Source organism: Triplophysa dalaica, chromosome 22 (genome assembly GCF_015846415.1).
Source record: "Triplophysa dalaica isolate WHDGS20190420 chromosome 22, ASM1584641v1, whole genome shotgun sequence".
NCBI lineage: Eukaryota > Metazoa > Chordata > Actinopteri > Cypriniformes > Nemacheilidae > Triplophysa > Triplophysa dalaica.
In genome coordinates, this window is record NC_079563.1 from 14,573,628 (window position 1) to 14,592,947 (window position 19,320).

General features: G+C 38.9%; 1 protein-coding gene across 1 annotated transcript in view; it reads left to right on the forward strand.

Moving 5' to 3' along the window:
- ryr1a (ryanodine receptor 1a (skeletal)) overlaps positions 1-19,320 on the forward strand; it is a 43,066-nt gene that overhangs the window by 22,361 nt on the left and 1,385 nt on the right. Inside the window, exons 68-101 of the mRNA XM_056737479.1 lie at positions 34-354; positions 441-681; positions 759-846; positions 968-1,060; positions 1,694-1,708; positions 4,156-4,326; positions 4,428-4,487; positions 4,567-4,701; positions 4,942-5,054; positions 5,169-5,265; positions 5,359-5,465; positions 5,620-5,671; positions 5,895-5,966; positions 8,446-8,545; positions 8,686-8,765; positions 8,840-8,916; positions 9,176-9,249; positions 11,217-11,297; positions 11,411-11,499; positions 11,659-11,787; positions 12,930-13,034; positions 14,015-14,096; positions 14,486-15,777; positions 15,866-15,936; positions 16,866-17,034; positions 17,130-17,216; positions 17,348-17,599; positions 17,692-17,822; positions 17,912-17,954; positions 18,025-18,161; positions 18,346-18,406; positions 18,487-18,633; positions 18,865-18,999; positions 19,123-19,279. Of these exons, the coding sequence (XP_056593457.1) occupies positions 34-354; positions 441-681; positions 759-846; positions 968-1,060; positions 1,694-1,708; positions 4,156-4,326; positions 4,428-4,487; positions 4,567-4,701; positions 4,942-5,054; positions 5,169-5,265; positions 5,359-5,465; positions 5,620-5,671; positions 5,895-5,966; positions 8,446-8,545; positions 8,686-8,765; positions 8,840-8,916; positions 9,176-9,249; positions 11,217-11,297; positions 11,411-11,499; positions 11,659-11,787; positions 12,930-13,034; positions 14,015-14,096; positions 14,486-15,777; positions 15,866-15,936; positions 16,866-17,034; positions 17,130-17,216; positions 17,348-17,599; positions 17,692-17,822; positions 17,912-17,954; positions 18,025-18,161; positions 18,346-18,406; positions 18,487-18,633; positions 18,865-18,999; positions 19,123-19,279 (5,064 nt within the window). The remainder of the gene's footprint in view (positions 1-33; positions 355-440; positions 682-758; positions 847-967; positions 1,061-1,693; positions 1,709-4,155; positions 4,327-4,427; positions 4,488-4,566; positions 4,702-4,941; positions 5,055-5,168; positions 5,266-5,358; positions 5,466-5,619; positions 5,672-5,894; positions 5,967-8,445; positions 8,546-8,685; positions 8,766-8,839; positions 8,917-9,175; positions 9,250-11,216; positions 11,298-11,410; positions 11,500-11,658; positions 11,788-12,929; positions 13,035-14,014; positions 14,097-14,485; positions 15,778-15,865; positions 15,937-16,865; positions 17,035-17,129; positions 17,217-17,347; positions 17,600-17,691; positions 17,823-17,911; positions 17,955-18,024; positions 18,162-18,345; positions 18,407-18,486; positions 18,634-18,864; positions 19,000-19,122; positions 19,280-19,320) is intronic.

Here is a 19,320-nt window from a genome sequence, read left to right on the forward strand (position 1 = left end):
ACTCTATTTGACTTTATCCTCTTTTATCCACAGTCCTGGGCCTTCCCAACCACGTCAAGGAACTGTGTTTGGACATTCCTGAGCTAGACATCCTCATGAAAGAGATCGGAGATCTGGCCGAATCGGGAGCTCGCTATACAGAAATGCCACATGTGATCGAGATCACTCTGCCCATGTTGTGTAACTATCTTCCTCGTTGGTGGGAAAGAGGACTGGAGAACTTTCCAGAGATGGAGGGTAACCTGTGTACGGATGTCACCTCGGATCATCTCAACCAGCTCCTGGGAAGCATCATGAAAATAGTGGTCAACAACCTGGGAATTGACGAAGCCTCCTGGATGAAAAGACTCGCTGGTATAACAATTTGTTTTCTCAAGACACCCATTATGTAGTAGTGCTTGTATTTTGTACTGATTATCACAGTCTTTGACTTTAACCAGTGTTCTCCCAACCCATTGTGAGCCGAGCCAAACCCGAGATGCTAAAATCACATTTCATCCCCACCATGGAGAAACTGAAGAAGCGGACGTCTAAAGTGGTAGCCGAGGAGGAGCACCTGCGTATGGAGGGGAAGTCTGAGGGAGACGAGGAGGAAGGGACTATTCGAGATGAATTTGCCGTCCTGTGCAGAGACCTGTACGCTCTCTACCCTCTTCTCATCCGATACGTGGATAACAACAGGTATGCTGTGGTTCCTGCTGGGATATTTTGAATTCTTGCTGAATTTGCTTTGAATTTTTGGTGTGTTTGGGTTTTAGAGCAAGGTGGCTGACCTGCCCGGACCCTGACGCTGAAGAGTTGTTCCGTATGGTGGGAGAGGTCTTCATCTTCTGGTCCAAATCTCATGTATGATATATTATATTCACATATAAATGGTAGATGGTTAAACATTATACTTAGTATATATATATAGCGAGCATGTACATTAAAGAAGGTCAAAATAATTAAAGATTTGCACTTTATGTAGAACTTCAAGCGAGAGGAGCAAAACTTTGTGGTGATGAATGAAATTAACAACATGTCCTTTCTCACTGCTGACAGCAAGAGCAAGATGAGTAAGGTGAGCTTCATATTAGATCATTGAGGAATTTCAATATTTGATTATCAGGTGATCAGAATTTTTTAAGCAATTTGATTTGTGATTTTAAACCATTTTATATTTTATTACAACATATAGTTTAATTTATTTATTTTCAATGTTTATGATTATTTTTTCAATAAATATAGAAGGTTTTGAGTTTATTATTTTAATATATAATAGTTATATGTTGTATTTATTTATTGTATTTCATTAATCATATTTATTATCAATATTCTTATTTTTAGATCGCTATTTTTAAATATTTTTTCCCAAACTGATGTTTGTATATACAGTCCTGTAAATTTATCCATCTCTAATTTTCCTTAAATTTTCTGTAATCTGCATGTTTTTGTCAATCCCTTTATTTAATTTCCCTCAAAATAAAAACTTAAAATTATTAAAAAACCAACAGCCAATGGTTGATAAGTTTGGCATCAAGCCCTGAAAACAAAGGTAAAGTGGTGTGTTTCCACTCCCTCAACGGGACAGTCCTTTCTGCCACGTGAAATATCTGAACAGTGTATTTGGGCTGAGTTTAGATGACAGTGTTAATGGTGTTTTCTCTCTGACTGTCCCCTGCCTTCTTTTTTCATCTGGATGCTGGGTTTCTAGACCGGGGACTCTGAGGTTAGCTTCTCTTTCTGCACGACTGCTGTGCTACCGCATGGCACCTTACATCTGGGGGGGGCATTTCATCAACTCCCCCGACACAATGGCATTCTACACTGACACTTTGTTGGATAAACCGGTGCCCGTCATTGTGCCAGTGTGTGAGGGGAGGAGTCTGAATAGAGGCGCTTGATGAAAGATCTCTTTGTAGATTCAGGCTCATGGCACTTGATTCCATGTCTATTGTACTATGTTTGAGCCCCTGGAGCCCTGTGCCATCACCCTGTACAGCGGTTTGCGTCTGTTGGAATGTGGTTCGGATGGGGACCGTCATACATCTGTTTTTTCTTGGCTGAAGATTGGGGTCAATTTAATCTGTTCAGGAAGTTAACTGAGATCTAGAAATGCTTTAGTTTATATCCAAAGATAAGTCATTTCAATTAATTTCACATGAAGGACTTTGACCTCAATCCTGGTTGATTTATTAATTTGTATTATGTATTATTACCTCCGTGACAAAAGGGGGCATTTAAAGTCCATCCTGTGTGGCTACTCGATCCCACATTAACCAGAATACTTACAATATGCCCAATGGCTGACATCTCCATGTTATTCCAATTTCTCTCCCCATCCTCCCCTTTTAACCCATGACCCCTAATCAAGACAAATGATTGAGGTGGGATTGTGAAAAAAAGGGATTGCACTTACTTTTAGACTAGTCAAATCTCCCTCAAGTGTGATAAATACTTACTAGTTCGGTGGGATAGACGTTTCACAATGTATAGTAACCAATTACCTGCAAACCTTGACCTGACTTGTTTAGTTGTCTCAACATTCTGGTCTGGAAAATGGCAATTGGTTTACATGACAAGTGGCCTGGCCAAGGCTACATAACCAAGGCAACATAATAACTTTGACTTTAAAAATTCCAACACAATTATTCACATTTCAACTGTTTAAATGATTTGGTGGTAGTTATAGTCCATCAATTTTGAGCATTAAACAATTTGGTCTGTTAGCATTAGAGTTACTGAATAATCATATAAAAAGTAGTTTTACAATTTTTTTTATGGTGGAAATAGATTGTGGTGTTGTTTGTGGCCGTAAACCAAGATGGAGTTCCAGACCAGACAATGAGACCCAAAGTTTATTTGGTCTGCGTTAACAAACTCTTCTGTCAAACCCTAAGTCAAACATAGAAAATTCTCAAGCACATAATGTCTCACAAACACATGTGCCTGAAGTTAAGTGTTAGATCAGAGGTTTTAAACGTGGGCGAACAGGTCCATAGATCTTTAAAGAGATCAAGATCATCTAAATGATTTCTTTTGTCCCTGTGGGTTGCATTTTGTGATGACGTATGTACTTACGCAGCTCAGCGACCTAAATTCAGTCAGAAGCAATTATTTCCCCTGGTTTTCTACGGAACTCAAACAAGTTTGTGTGTTTGTGTCTTCTGGCTCCTTCCCCTAATGCTGAGCACGTTGTGACTGCATGTTCCTGTTTTAATGCATGGATTGAACTGACACGGTACAGTACCAGCCACCTATTACCTGCTTCAACAAAGATGCATTTCAATTCAACTTTATTATTGATCCTTAAAAGTGGAATGCATGAAGTTGTTTTTCTTCTGCACTGTACTTTTTATATTGCCATCTGTCTCGTAAGATAATAATTGATGTGAATTTCAGCTTCAGTCCTATTATGCCTGGTCTTCCCCACTAAGCCCCACTGTCGTTGTCTATATTCTGATAAATGCAACCCTGAACTTTTGCCCTGCCTTTCCTCTTAATGATCCTATTAATCAAGAAAGCCTCATTTATATGGCTTTTCTCTAAAGAAGTCCTGAACTAAGAAACGTTCTAATGACTGTAAATAATATTGTCAAATAAGGATGGATTGGCCCCGGATAGATCTTGGTGAGGGTAAAGAGAGTTTGTCTTTATGTGGACGTTCAGGTGGTTTCTCCTGCTTCTCGGCTTGCCTGAATAATAGAATAGTTCACCCAAAATTATGTTTTCATTTATTCACCCTTGTTGTTCAAAACTAGTGTATGAGTCTTTCTTTTTTGAGTTCAAGTTCAAGTGACTTTTATTGTCATTTCAACAATATACAGTGCACATTGAAAGAAAAAAACATTCAGTGAAAAAGAAAAACGTCTTAGTGGTTTTGTGTCCATACAATGGAAGTCAATGAGGAATCGAGAATGTTTGGTTACCAGCGTTCTTTAAAATGTCTTCTTCTGTGTTCTGCAGAGCAAAGAAAGTCATACAGGTTTGAAAAAATATTAGGGTTAGTGAATGATGAAAGAATTAAAATTTTTGGGTGAACTATCCCTTTTCAATCATAATGTTTTGGTCAACATCTTTCAATATAAAATCCTCCCAAACTATGCCAAAAGAACCAAAAACACGTCCATTATCTCCATTTCAGTTATCATGCTTTGAATGTTAATGTCATCCCAGGCCGGTGGCTCTGATGTAGAGCGTACCAAGAAAAAGAGGCGCGGAGATCGATATTCTGTTCAGACGTCCCTCATTGTGGCCGCCCTGAAGAAAATGCTTCCCATAGGACTCAACATGTGCTCGCCTGCGGATCAAGAACTCATCAACCTGGCCAAGACACGCTATTCTTTGGTAGTGTGAACATCACCTTCTCTTATATCAATCCAACAAGCCTTGATTTTGTTTTATTATGAACGTCAGTAGTCATGACTGTGTGTTATTCTGTTTCACAGAAAGACACAGATGAAGAGGTCCGAGAGTTCTTGCAAAACAACCTCCACCTTCAGGGCAAGGCAAGTGACATCCACACCAAACAAAAACCCAGGCTTACGAAGGCATTTAGCAATATGAATCCCGTCTTTCTCTCTCCAGGTTGATAATCCGTCCATGCGCTGGCAGATGGAGCTGTATAAAGAAATGGCAGGAAAGGCTGAAGATGCAGATGCTCCAGAGAAAGTAGTGAAAAGAGTTCAGGAGGTCTCTGCGGTCCTCTACCACATTGAAGTGGTGAGTCTTAAATCGATGGTCTTACCCAGTACTATTTATAGTCAAGTCAATAGAAAAGCGTGGACCCTATAGTGCATATTTAAAGACTTTTAAGACGTGTTGTTTGTTAGTTGTGTTGGTGTAAACCTTACACAACTAATATTGGAAGCATTTATTACTATCCAAGATTCGCTCGGGCACTACCACACGTGTTAAATGATACTAAACTAATCTTCCAGCGTATTGTTTTTATTCTTTCAGACAGAACATCCTTTCAAGTCCAAAAAGATGGTTTGGCACAAACTGCTGTCGAAGCAGCGGCGCAGGGCAGTGGTGGCCTGTTTCAGGATGACTCCGCTCTACAACCTGCCCAGGTAAGACAGTTTATACGCTTATACATATCATATAGACAGGCGTCCTGTTTTTGAGAACAAGAAATGATGTGGATAACAGAGGACAGCTGTTCAAGTACATACATACTCTTGCAGGCATAGAGCGTCTAACATGTTTCTGGATGGATACAAGCGGAACTGGATCCAAACTGAAGGATATTCTTTTGAGGACAAAATGATTGATGACCTTTCTGTAAGTGTTCCCATGAAGGCAATAATGGCTGTTGTATTTGAACACAAAACAAAGTGTTAGAATATGTTTCCATCTGTATTCTCAACGCTCCAGAAAGCATTGGAGGAAAATGAGGAGGAAGAAGAGGAGAAGGAGACAAAGCCAGATCCTCTACATCAGCTCATTCTTCACTTTAGTCGCACCGCCCTCACTGAGAAGAGGTGAGAGCCCACCACACCTCAGGGTCCTGCTGGTGATGGACACGGTCATATGGCATTGCTATACTGTATAAAAGCTGTTCTATATAAATAATGTGTTTCTATTTTGTATATGTGATTTTTCATTGATCATTTGTATGCTTTTGCTCTGTTGCAGTAAACTGGACATAGATTATTTATACATGGCATATGCTGATATCATGGCTAAGGTGAGACCACTTTGTCTTATTAAATATTTTATTAACATACCACGTCTACAGAAGATTATTATTAAGCCGATGTACGTTTTTATACTTTAGAATCCATTTAATTTAATATTTAAATGAATCCATTTTTAAATAATTAAATTACTTTTCTTTGTATATAGACTTTTAGTATGTATTGTTCCAAAGGGTATAACAATTAAAATTCATTTTCCACTGTCTGCCTCAGAGTTGCCACATGGGCGAAGAAGATGAGGGAGGAGATGAGGAGGAGGGAGGAGAGGATGAGATGCCCTTTGAGGTGCGACAGACAGAGATGGTATGGGGAGACCGGGGGCTGGGGACGGGAAAGACACAAAAGTGCGGTAGACCTGCGTGACAACCAAACCAACCACTGTATCCATCAGCCATCCATCACTCACATGTCATCTGTCTCTCTGAGCTCACGCTGTGCTCTGTCTCTCCATCTGTCTGTCTCTGAACATCTGTTTTATGTCATAATGTCTTTAAAACCACATATGCATGAGTTTATCTTTACTGTAGTTCACAGCAAGCTTTGAGCCACCTGCTAAACACAGACACGCAACAAATATTTTAACAACTAAATAGATTTCTTGGCAATTCCACCTAATTTAACAGGAAAAGAGTGTCGTTACCCCAGTATAAGGTGTTTAGTAGTTTAGGCTTGAAGAATTGTTTTGTTTCTGCTTTTAGTTTTGCTAGTTTGTGTTTGAATAATATAAAGCTGCATCACTTAATATTTTAATACAGTATGTTGGAAGATCTAAAGAACTGCTCATAAGACCATGAAATGATTTCAACAGAATTCAAAATTCAGTGATAGTGTTCGGAAACTATTATCTGCTCATAAATTCTTGTGTTTAAGTCTTTTCTGGTTTACACGGGCAATTCTGTGGCTCTTCAATGTGTGAAATCGAACCTGTTGCGGCTTTAAAACGTACAACTGTCCACTTGACTTCTCATTTCCAAGTTTGTAAGAATTCTTGAAAGGGCTTTTTCTTTTCTAAATTTGTTTGATGAATTTTTATTTTGAGATACATGAGCAAAACATGATCATATGGATTCATTTATGCATTTACATTTAAGCAATTGGCAGACGCTTTTATCCAAAGCGACTTACATTGCATTATCCTACATTGTTCCTACGTATGTGCAATCCCCTGGGATCGAACCCACAACCTTGGCGTTGTTAGCACCAAGCTCTTACCACTGAGCTACAGGAAAATATTGTTGAGTGAATATGCAGTTTACTAAATACAGCTATTGTGTAAAACACGTTTAAAGTAACTGGTGAAATATGTATGTTATGTTTTCTGTGTACTTTGTATTCCCCACTTTATTTCCCATTAATCCCATTACTACACAAAAGTGACTAATCAACGTTTTTCCCCCTATACTCACATAGTATACTGACAAACAGACTACAGTGAAAGCCAGAGCGGTCTCCTGCACACATTCACAGTGGAACAAACACACAGGTACACACACAAGCATGTACAAAATACACACTCAATGGACAGACCGTCAATGGACAGACTTGGTAATATGCACCTACACACTACTGGGTGTTTAGGATAGGCTTACAGGGGAGGGGGGTGGTGTGGGTGGCACGGGTGGTTTGGGAGGGGGGTCTATTATGCATGTTATGTATTCAATGAATTTTTGGCAAAGCAGGCTTTTAAAAATGTTACGCTTGCTTTTATTAATATTATGCTGCTAGTATTGTTTAGTGGCTACTATACATCTACACTGTTCAAAGGATTCTAACCTTGAAAATATCGATTTAATTACAGTTGAGAATTACACCTTAGGTGGTTCAAGAATTGCATTTACATACGTTTACTATGTGTAAGAGAAGCATATCTATGAGAAATTGAAGTACTTACATGAGTTGAAGCTTCCCTCAGGAGACAGGGTTATGAATAACACACCTGGATGGGTCTTTGCGTCACGCTGACGTGCAGACCCATCGGAAGAGTTTCCTGTAGTCAAACGTTTGCTCTGACAGACAAACGTGAGATAGTAGTATCTGTCCCACAACTAATGTTAACTGATTTACTAGCGGTTCCCAAACTTTTCAGAGTGCTCAACTTTGACAATAAAAAGATCTGTCTCGTCTAAACATTGTATTAACTTTGAGATCGTAATGGTCGCATTTAATGTTGCTGTTACCTTCTCGTGATGTAATAATAGTCCAGTATTACACTAAAAGTTACTCAATACTGGAAAGACTGCAAGAATTTTGTCTATTTTTATCTATGCCGCTCTTTTCTGAATTCGCGCCAGTAAAGTCAATAGCGCGAGGCGGGGTCAAGCCCAATTAAAATACTTGCGTTAAAGGGGTTGGTCACCCAAATATATACATTTAAATAATTACGGTTATTCACTCTCAGAACGTTCAAAAACTCTTTGACTCCTTTTTTAAAGATGTTTTTATTGATATATTTTGGTTTTGTGTCAATGGGTGTCAAATGTCACTACTATAGCCAGAGTTTGGGAGCCGCTGAAAACATACAATTTTTATCAATGTAAATGCAATAAAAGAGTGAAATGCAGGTGAGACAAATGCTCACATCTAGAGAGGATGTTTAACCGCACTTGTTACTGATTTGACCTTTTTAATATTATAGTTACAGTAGGCTATAGGCTTTGGTAGTTGAATAAGTAAAACAGGTAGATTAACCAGTAAGGTTTTTAAGAATAGAGGTCAATTAAGAGTGTTAGTAATTAGTTCAGTTTTTCCACGTTTAACCTTACAGGAAAAAGAAATGGAAAAGCAGAGACTCCTCTACCAGCAGTCACGTCTACACAACCGCGGGGCCGCTGAGATGGTCCTTCAGATGATCAGCGCCTGCAAAGGTAGATGCTTCCTTTATACACTTCCATCTTTTTAGAACCTGTTGCTCAAATTTACCTCAATCTCTAACCAGCCACTCCATTATCCAATATCATAGACCTGTGTAATAATTTGCTGTCTAAACAGATCTTTATTTATACAGGTGAGACCGGTTGCATGGTCTCTTCCACCCTAAAGCTTGGTATTTCTATTCTCAATGGAGGAAACTGTGAAGTCCAACAGGTGGGTGAAGAGTGTTGCGCTGGATAAAAAACACTCAGTGTTCAGCTGTAATGAGTTTGTTCATTTGATTTCAGAAAATGCTGGACTATCTGAAAGACAAGAAAGATGTCGGCTTCTTCCTCAGTGTTCAGGCTCTTATGCAAACATGCAGGTATATTGTTACTGGGGACTTGGGCACCAGTGCAGGGGACCAGCAACTTTTAAATGTAAAATATAAATATGATGTTCTATATTGATCCATGTTTTATAAAAACAAAGGGTTTGCACAGAATAAAATTGCCTTCATCATGAACCTAATCATTAAACATTAAAGCAAACAACAAAAAAAGACACAGTTTTCGTAATTATATCTTATTTTATAAGATTTATATTTTTTATCATAGTAAATTAATTTGTGCCTTTTTTTGCAGTGTTTTGGACCTGAATGCCTTTGAGAGGCAGAATAAAGCTGAGGGTCTAGGTATGGTGTCAGAGGAGGGAACAAGTAAGTAACAAACACAACTTTCACATGGAATACAGTAAGAGGAATGATTATAGATTAAAGAAAAGCATCTAAATATAGAGAAAGGTTCACAACTTCCTTCAGGACCCAGATTTTACATTGGACATCAAGTGACGACCCAACACAAAATTAAACCAAAATGTACTTACTTACACTAGTTCTAAAAGTTGATGATACTTTGTATTTCGCTATCAATTCACGATTATTTGGTTAGGTGTATTTGTATGATTTACATTTAACATGTTCAGCTCCAAAATGTGAGGCCAAAATGAGATACAACACCCTAAACCTTTGTTATGATCAGTCATCCACCAGTAATCATACATGTTCGGTCTTTCTAACACAACCAAATTGATCAGTTGAATGAATTCATTATAATCACATTGTCATTCGCTCCATAAATTTAGTCTAATATAACAAATGTGAATAAACAGATTTTTCTTCATGAGACGATGTTGACCATAAATAATAACCTTTTCACTCCATGTCGTCTGTTTGCCCTCCACTTACCTTCCCTCTTTTTCCCATGACCATATTCCCCTCTCTTTACGTCCTTACCTTCTCGGGCCTCAGACATGAAGCTAGAACGGGGTAAATAACGCCTCTGTCCCTCTTTTTTTTCTATTTCTCTCTACCTGTCGTTCCTATCTGTTCTTTGATCTCTTTCGAAATCAGTTTTGTGGGATGGTTTTGAAGTTAAATACACATGTAGCGTTTCTCTCAAGGCTTTCTAAAAACGACTTTCAGTCACATCACTGTATGTCATTGAAGGTACATTGTGTCATTTCTGAGCTATAATTAGAATAGCAATTCTATTTGAGATGAAACACTTTACTTTAAAACAGTCATTTACACCTCACCACAGCCAGAGAATGCGCCTGAAGTGTTTTTTTGTGCCAACCTTGAGTGTTACAACACAGATCTACTGTAACTCTAGAACTCTGAAGTGTGGCTGATCAAGAAAATGGAAAATAAATGACGTTGTACAGTACATTCACTTCAAATACATAAAAAATCGCTATTCTTATTGCATTATGAATGTCTCTGCATCTCTGCCTTTACATCAAAAGTCCTTGAAGGTTTATAAGACAGCGCATAAAATGTCTGGAAAGTTGAACATATTTGTTTTGTTTCTAACAAAAAGAGAATAACAAAGTCAGACATTTTTTTAAATAAATTGAACCAAATTCAGTCTTAACATTGTCTTGCATGTTGATTTGCTCATTTGTACATATGGTGATAATATTTTATAACGTGTGCTTTTCTATATTTTGCCTCAACTGGAACATTTCTCATTAATCTAATTATTTGTGATTCTTAATCTGTCAAACCAAAAGCGGTTGGAAATATTATTTCCCACAACTCTGACGTTACCATTTTTGAAGCAATTTTTGATGTTTCAAACCGAACCCTTTCATGCCGAAGGTTTGACTGAACGTGATTTTATTTGAATGGAGCTTCATATAGCTCCCCATAACCACAGTTGAGGATAGGATTGCAGTAGGTCTGTCCCGCATGCTAATACTGCTTACGTTAGGGATTTACATTTTAATAAATTCTGCATTTGAGCTATGTTTGTATATCAGTGTTCTTATATCTGTGATCATATACACACATTATCATATATGTATATCATCTGTGCTCATTTTATGTGTTGTTATTTGGGGAAAGTGATTCTGTGACGTGTCTCATTTTGTGCTGCTGAAGTTCAGGCTTAGATGAAGAATTTAGACAGTTGCTGCTTTGCGTGCAGAAGGGGACGTACATATTTGCACTAACATAGTAACCGAAGGCAGTTTGTTTGTTGTCTCTTAAACTGTGTAATCTCTCGTTCTCCTGTCTTCGCTGTTATCGCTTAGTTGTTCTAATCTGATTGTTCCTCCACTTAACCTGCGACCAAAGACAAAAAGACCTGGTTATATGTTTGTGTTTCCGGGCCTTTTACTCAGGTGAGAAGGTCATGGCTGATGATGAGTTCACCTGCGACCTCTTCCGCTTCCTGCAGCTACTTTGTGAGGGTCACAACAATGGTGCGTCCTGAAATAACAAAATGCGCTTTAATTTACTCTAATAATACCAAATCTGTTATTAAGTATAAATCAGTATGTATATTTAAATGTATAATTGATGACATCGTCTTTAGACTTCCAGAACTACCTGAGAACGCAGACAGGAAGCACAACCACCATTAATGTCATTATCTGCACTGTGGATTACCTGCTTAGACTGCAGGTGAGGTCATTTTATTCTAAACAATTCATACACCGCAACAAAACAATGAAACGCATGCATAATATCTTGATTTTCCACTTATCATAGTTTGCTGTGCATTCAGTGTATCTCTTCAAAACTTGTTTTATATTTTTTGTATTAACTCAATATTCTCTCCAGGAATCGATCAGTGATTTTTACTGGTATTACTCAGGGAAGGACATAATAGATGAACCAGGCAAGAGGAACTTTTCTAAAGCCATGACTGTTGCCAAACAGGTGTTCAACAGCCTTACCGAGTACATACAGGTGTGTCCTATTATTCCTACGGGAAATTCTTTTCATTCCTTAACGGTTCTGTGTGTACATTTTTAAAGGATCTATTGACAGAATGCAATATAATATACATAGAGTAACTATTTCTTCAGAGGTGTATAAGGACCTTTCATAATGCGTTATCTTTTTACTAAGAATGAGCTATTTCTATCTACACACACCGCCGGTCCTATTACTTCTCCATGTTGATTCTGCAGTAGCCCTACACAGACAAACTGCTCTACAGGACATGTTTCGTGAATACGTTATCTTCTTCGGCAAAGAAGTGAAAACGTGTCAACATCTTAGTGCTGTGTCAGCCGCTTGTAGTGCTTTGAAGGGGAGGGGTGAAGTGAGACGTTGGTTGCAGTTCACAACCTCAACACTAGATGCCTCTAAATTTCATGCAGTGTACCTTTAAAAAATATATATATTTTTTTGTAAGCGTTAATGTCGCTTTGAATGATTGTGTTTATAATTCTTAAAGCAATTTAATTCTCTGTAAACCCTTTTTTTTTCAAAAACATGCATCAATGTAGAACATCATATTTATACACTCACCTAAAGGATTATTAGGAACACCTGTTCAATTTCTCATTGATGCAATTATGATGGTGGTGTAATGGTGTGGGGGATGTTTTCTTGGCACACTTCAGGCTCCTTAAGGCCAATTGGGCATCGTTTAAATGCCACGGCCTACCTGAGCATTGTTTCTGACCATGTCCATCCCTTTATGACCATCATGTACACATCCTCTGATGGCTACTTCCAGCAGGATAATGCACCATGTCACAAAGCTCGAATCATTTCAAATTGGTTTCTTGAACATGACAATGAGTTCACTGTACTAAAATGGCCCCCACAGTCACCAGATCTTAACCCAATAGAGCATCTTTGGGATGTGGTAGAACGGGAGCTTCGTGCATCCCACACATCTCCATCAACTGCAAGATGCTATCCTATCAATATGGGCCAACATTTCTAAAGAATGCTTTCAGCACCTTGTTGAATCAATGCCACGTAGAATTAAGGCAGTTCTGAAGACGAAAGGGGGTCAAACACAGTATTAGTATAGTGTTCCTAATAATCCTTTAGGTGAGTGTATTTTATATTTAAAAGTTGCTGGTGTGTTTCAGGGCCCGTGCACTGGAAACCAGCAGTCCCTGGCCCACAGTCGTCTGTGGGACGCTGTGGTGGGCTTCCTGCATGTGTTTGCCCATATGATGATGAAACTGGCTCAGGTAACTCACATCGTCTTTGTGTTTTCTGCCAAACAACTAATGAACACATAAAATCGGTGTGAATCCATAAATTCATGTGATTTGAAAGTGAATAGTGTTTTTTCTACAATTACACAGATATGAGTAGTTTTTGTATCTCAGCATCATGTTCAAAATGTAATTAATTTGTACTAAAAGTGCACATGTATAGTTTAGTGGCTAATGCATGTTAATGAAATTGCTGTTGTAGTTGCTACTATAGAACTCTTTTAACGACTTGATCAGATGCATTTACTTAAATGATACAAAACAGAATGTTAAACATGTTACATTCCGTAAACTTTCAGACTGTTAGTTGTGTTGGAATGTAATATTGTTTTTGCTCAAATGCTCTACTGATGAATTAAACTGTTTTTCATATGGCCTGTGCAGGGAAGAGTATGTATCACTCTATTTATTTATTGAATTGGTTGTATTTGAGTCCCCCTTTCCCCGTTTATGATCCAGGTTGTTTGAACCCAAGACAAAGTAGAAAATTGCATATTTAACTTCACTGTATATTTGGGCAATTTCTTTATTATATATCTTGTAATTTGTAAACATGCTAGCTTTTGCCAGCAAGTGGGTCAAACAGCTTGAGAAAATGTCTGGCATATAACATGAGCTTTATGTGAATTTGCTGTAATAAATTAGTATTTAGGATTTGTGGGATTTAATTCTGTGTTAAATGTTTCAAAAATTCTACTTCTTGTGTGGTTTTTATTTCACAACCTCTTGCATGTTGGTTTGTATTTCTAATAAGTAACCCGAGATTGTTGCTGCATTCAATAACATTTTGAAATGTAAAGTTACAGCAATGTAATGAAGTTAAGCTACATATAAATTAGTTAATTCTACCCTCAAAACTAATAAGGCTGACTAGTAGTATTTCTAACATACATTATTTGACAGTTGGGGGTACTCCCATGTGTTATTTGTTATGTCATTGTGTTTTCTTGTAGGATTCCAGTCAGATTGGACTTCTGAAGGAGCTGTTGGACCTTCAGAAAGACATGGTGGTCATGTTGCTGTCTCTCCTGGAGGGTATAAAGAAAATATTACAATTACCTTAACGGGATATTTGAAATAAAAATGAAAATTCTGTCATAATTGACTCTTGTCATATTAAAACTGTACGACTTTCTGTCTCCTGCAGAACAAAATAGAAGATATTATGAAGGATGTTGGTAACGAACTATGGCAATACCCATTCACTTGCATTGGTTTTGTGTCCCACCATTCTTCCGTTACCAACAGTCTTCAAAATATCTTCTTTTGTGTTCTGCAGAAGACAGAAAGTCCTACAGTTTTGAAATGACAAGAGAGAAAATATTGTCGGAATTTCTATTTTTGGAGGCCTTATCCCTTCAAGTTCTGCATTGATCTCAATTCAATTTAAATTCAGTATCTTATATATTTTCTATGTTTGACAGGTAATATTGTAAACGGCACCATTGCTCGCCAAATGGTGGACATGCTTGTGGAATCTTCTAGTAACGTGGAAATGATCCTCAAATTCTTCGACATGTTCCTAAAGCTGAAGGACATTGTTGCGTCTGACGCCTTCCGTGACTACGTGACCGACCCTAGAGGTTTGATATCCAAAAAGGACTTTCAGAAAGCCATGGACAGTCAGAAACAATACACCCCATCGGAGATCCAGTTCTTGTTGTCCTGCTCGGAGGCAGATGAGAACGAGATGATCAATTACGAAGAGTTCTCCAACCGCTTCCAAGAGCCGGCAAAAGACATCGGTTTTAACATCGCTGTGCTGCTAACCAACCTCTCCGAGCACGTCCCACATGATACCAGATTGCAAAACTTCCTCGAACAGGCTGAAAGCGTTTTGAACTATTTCCGCCCTTTCTTGGGCCGGATCGAGATAATGGGTGCCAGCAGAAAGATTGAAAGAATTTATTTTGAGATCAGCGAGGTGAATCGTAAACAGTGGGAGATGCCTCAGGTGAAAGAGTCCAAGCGTCAGTTCATATTTGACGTGGTCAACGAAGGTGGCGAATCGGAGAAGATGGAGCTTTTTGTCAACTTCTGTGAGGACACCATCTTCGAGATGAACATCGCTTCGCAGATTTCCGAGCAGGACGAGGAAGAAAAAGAGGAAGATGATGAGGAAGATGCCGAAGGAGGAGATGGAGGAGATGAAGAAGGCGGTGGAGAGGACGGCCATCAGGAATCAAGCTCAGCCTTTGCTGATTTCATCAAAAGCGTCATGAATTTCCTGGGATTGTTTACCTTTCGTAATATTCGCAGACAGTATCGCAGGCTCAGGAAGATGACCATCAAGGAAATGATCGTATGCCTAGCAACTTTCCTCTGGACGATCCTCATGGGCATCCTCCATTTCATCTACAGCGTTTGTAAAGGTTTCTTCCTGCTCATCTGGCAAACTCTGTTTGGAGGTGGTTTAGTCGAAGGGGCCAAAAACATCACGGTGACCGAGATACTAGCCAGCATGCCGGATCCCACACAGGATGAGGTGCACGGAGACCTGCCTGGAGAGCCAAGGAGTGGTGAGGAACAGGAATCGGGAGGAATAACTGACTCCATGGACGCAGGAGGTGGAGAGGAAGAAGATGAAGACAATCAAGAAAGTGACGGTGGGAAAATTCCGGGTATCGATACGCCTGGTGGGCTTGGAGATATGGGTGACACGACCCCCGTGGAACCACCTACTCCAGAGGGCACTCCTTTACTAAAGAGGAAAATGGTATGGTGCTTATTCAACTCATTTTCGATCTTTAAGGCATACAACTTTCATTTATACAAATGTTGTTTCTTGTATTTTTGTGCTGCAGCAGCCAGAAGAAGCCGGACCTGTGCAACCTCCTCCTATTGAAGAACCTCCTCCTGAACCAGAGAAAGCAGAGTGAGTCACAACCATGCATCCCTCCATGTTCACCTATCTGAAAAGTTGTTCTCAGTGCTATTAATAATACCACAGATACAACAAGACTGGAAAAAAATCAATATTAACCAGTGTTGAAGGAAAGAAGATTGTGGAGTTTTTATTGAATCCTTTTTTAGTTTAAGTTTTGTGAACAGTTTGACCCACTACGGTAGCTGACAAAGTGTAAGAATATTACTTTTTGTCTAGGTAGAAGGTTGAAGAGTCTAGTCGATGGAACACACAGAGTTCAGATCAGGAGACCAAGAATTACACAGACACAGAAGTGCAGTTCAGAGTCCAAAGTTTAATGAATTTGGTACCAATATTTATATGGATAAAACAGGAAGTAAGATGTGTAACTCATCCCGAGCATTATATAGTGTCTAGAAAGATTAGAATGAAATACATTGAAATACATTTCACATAATATGTGGGACACAGGCTAAACCCCAATTCTCACACAAAGAACTAAGATTTCGTCACGTTTTCGCTTCTTTGCCAAAGGTGATAACGTATTTACCAAACACACTCTGTAGAGCAGTTTGTCCCTTTAGGGCTACTGTAGAAACAACATGGCGAACTCCATGCAAGGGGACCTGCGGTGTATGTAGATTGAAATAGATCATTCTAAGGTAAAAAGAAACGTAACAGCTCATTATTCAAGGTCTTTATACACCTCTGAAGACATAGTTATGTATATATTATACTTTATTGCATTTCTGTCAATAGATCCTCCTAAATATTACACACAGGAGCTTTAACATTTACAGCAAATAGAAGCTTGAAAATTGTGAAAAATATATCATAAAAATCGTCTGTAAAATCTTGATTTAAAAAAATGCATTTAAGACCGTAGACTACGTTGTGTACTTTATACATTTTTATTGATTGTCACTCATATGTAACAGCACTGAGAATGGTGAGAAGGTACAGAAGGTAGCAGAAGGCAAGTCTGAGCTGACACCAGAGGAACCAAAACCTGAAAGAGCCACCAAAACCAAGAAGGAAAAGAAACCCGCTAAAGGAGGCGGATTTGAGCTCTGGAATGAGCTAGACGTTCAAAGAAATAAATTCATGGTAGGAAAACGTAGAAAAACGTTATTGACTTTATATACATTTGTCTTAATCTTTAATGGTGGAATTCATTTTTGATTCACTCTTAACCTTTTCAGAACTGTTTGTCCCGCAACTTCTACAACATTCGATTCCTGGCTCTGTTCCTCGCCTTTGCCCTCAACTTTATTCTGCTCTTCTACAAGGTCTGCTTTTGCCCTTTTATTGTTTGTTTTTGTATATTTAGACCTATATTAACAATTAACCTCCTTCATATTGTGTAGAACTACTTTCTTACACCACATTTTAGAGTTTATTCATCATCTTGTTACCTCAGGTATCAGATCGCCCTCCCAATTTTGAAGACTTGGAAGGCTCGGGTGTCTTTGAAGGCTCTGGACTGTTTGAAGGTTCCGGTGAGGAGTCTGAGGGCTCTGGTGGAGATGATTTCGAGGAAGACGATGAGGAAGGTCCTGTTTATTTTTTCCTGGAAGAGAGCACAGGATACATGCAGCCCACCATGTCTGGCCTGGCAATTCTGCACACCGTCATTGCATTTATAACCATCATCGGATACAACTGCCTCAAGGTTTTAAACCTCTGTTTAGTGGATTTACTGTCCTTGAACTTCTTAATCTTCATTCAGGATTCCTACAATCAATACTTTACTGTGCATATTAGATTCCGCTTGTCATCTTTAAGAGAGAGAAGGAATTGGCAAGGAAGCTGGAGTTTGATGGTCTTTATATCACAGAACAGCCGGAGGATGATGACATCAAGGGCCAGTGGGACAGACTGGTACTAAACACACCGTAAGTGCTGAAAGATGCTCTTCTATATGACCCGGAGTCATTTTTGATTCATTCCTGTTGCTCAATTCGTTATCTGTTTATTGTTTTAGGTCTTTTCCCACCAACTACTGGGACAAGTTTGTTAAGCGAAAGGTAAGCTTACTCTTGTTAGTTCACATTTGGAAGTGAATGCTTTTATTGTTGATCGTTCTTTCCGCTCAAGGTGCTGGATAAATATGGCGATATTTATGGACGTGAGCGAATTGCTGAGCTGTTGGGGATGGATCTAGCATCACTGGATGTCAGCAAACAACAGACAGACAAGAAACACGAAGAGCCAGACAACTCTATGCTCGCATGGTATTCAAACAACAGCACAGCTAAACTCAACTCAGCTTAGCTTTATTTATAAAGCGCTTTTTACACTTTTCATTGTTACAAAGCAGCTCATAAATTAATTGATGTGCAATGATCCTGTCACATTATATTTATTTAGGATAAAATAGCAAATAATTGCGTTTTTGTTTCCATGTTTTATTTTCAGGTTCACCGCCATTGACATCAAATATCAGATTTGGAAATTCGGAGTTGTGTTTACTGACAACGTATGTCATTTGTTGTGAGTTGGTATGAAAGGTCCACTTTTCCATGCTGTCATAAGCACTGACGTGTCTTCTGTTGACAGACTTTCCTCTACCTGGTGTGGTACACCGTGATGTCACTTCTGGGACATTACAACCACTTCTTTTTTGCCTGTCACCTGCTTGACATTGCGATGGGGGTCAAGACCCTGCGCACCATTCTGTCCTCGGTCACGCACAACGGAAAACAGGTACACACAGGAACACTGCGTACTGCTAAACTCAAACCATCTCAAAACATTGAAATGGTTTCAGATCTGATGTTCCTGTTTTTCTTTCATTTGTTTTGTACAGAACCGAAACCAACATTTAATTTTTTTGTGTAAAGTAACCCAAGTTAACAGCCTATCTAAAGTGTATTTGTCATTAAGGTGTATAAGATGTAAACCTTTCTAACGTTTGACTCTTGTGTGTTGTTTCAGTTAATGATGACTGTGGGTTTGCTGGCCGTGGTTGTGTACCTCTACACTGTGGTGGCCTTCAACTTCTTCAGGAAGTTCTACAATAAGAGCGAGGATGAGGATGAACCAGACATGAAGTGTGACGACATGATGACGGTGACTGTTTAAGGATTTTTTTACTGTTCTTCTGAAGTATTTTCACTATAACTTCTGCTTTTGTTGAACACCTGCAATAACTATCCCTGTGAATCTCTCTCTGTCTTTCTCTCTCTCTCGTAGTGTTATCTGTTCCACATGTACGTGGGTGTGCGAGCAGGAGGAGGCATAGGAGATGAGATCGAGGACCCAGCAGGGGACGAGTATGAACTCTATCGTGTGGTCTTCGACATCACCTTCTTCTTCTTTGTCATTGTCATCCTGCTGGCCATCATTCAGGGTACAATGTCTTTCAATTATATATTTGAGTTTCATTCAAAA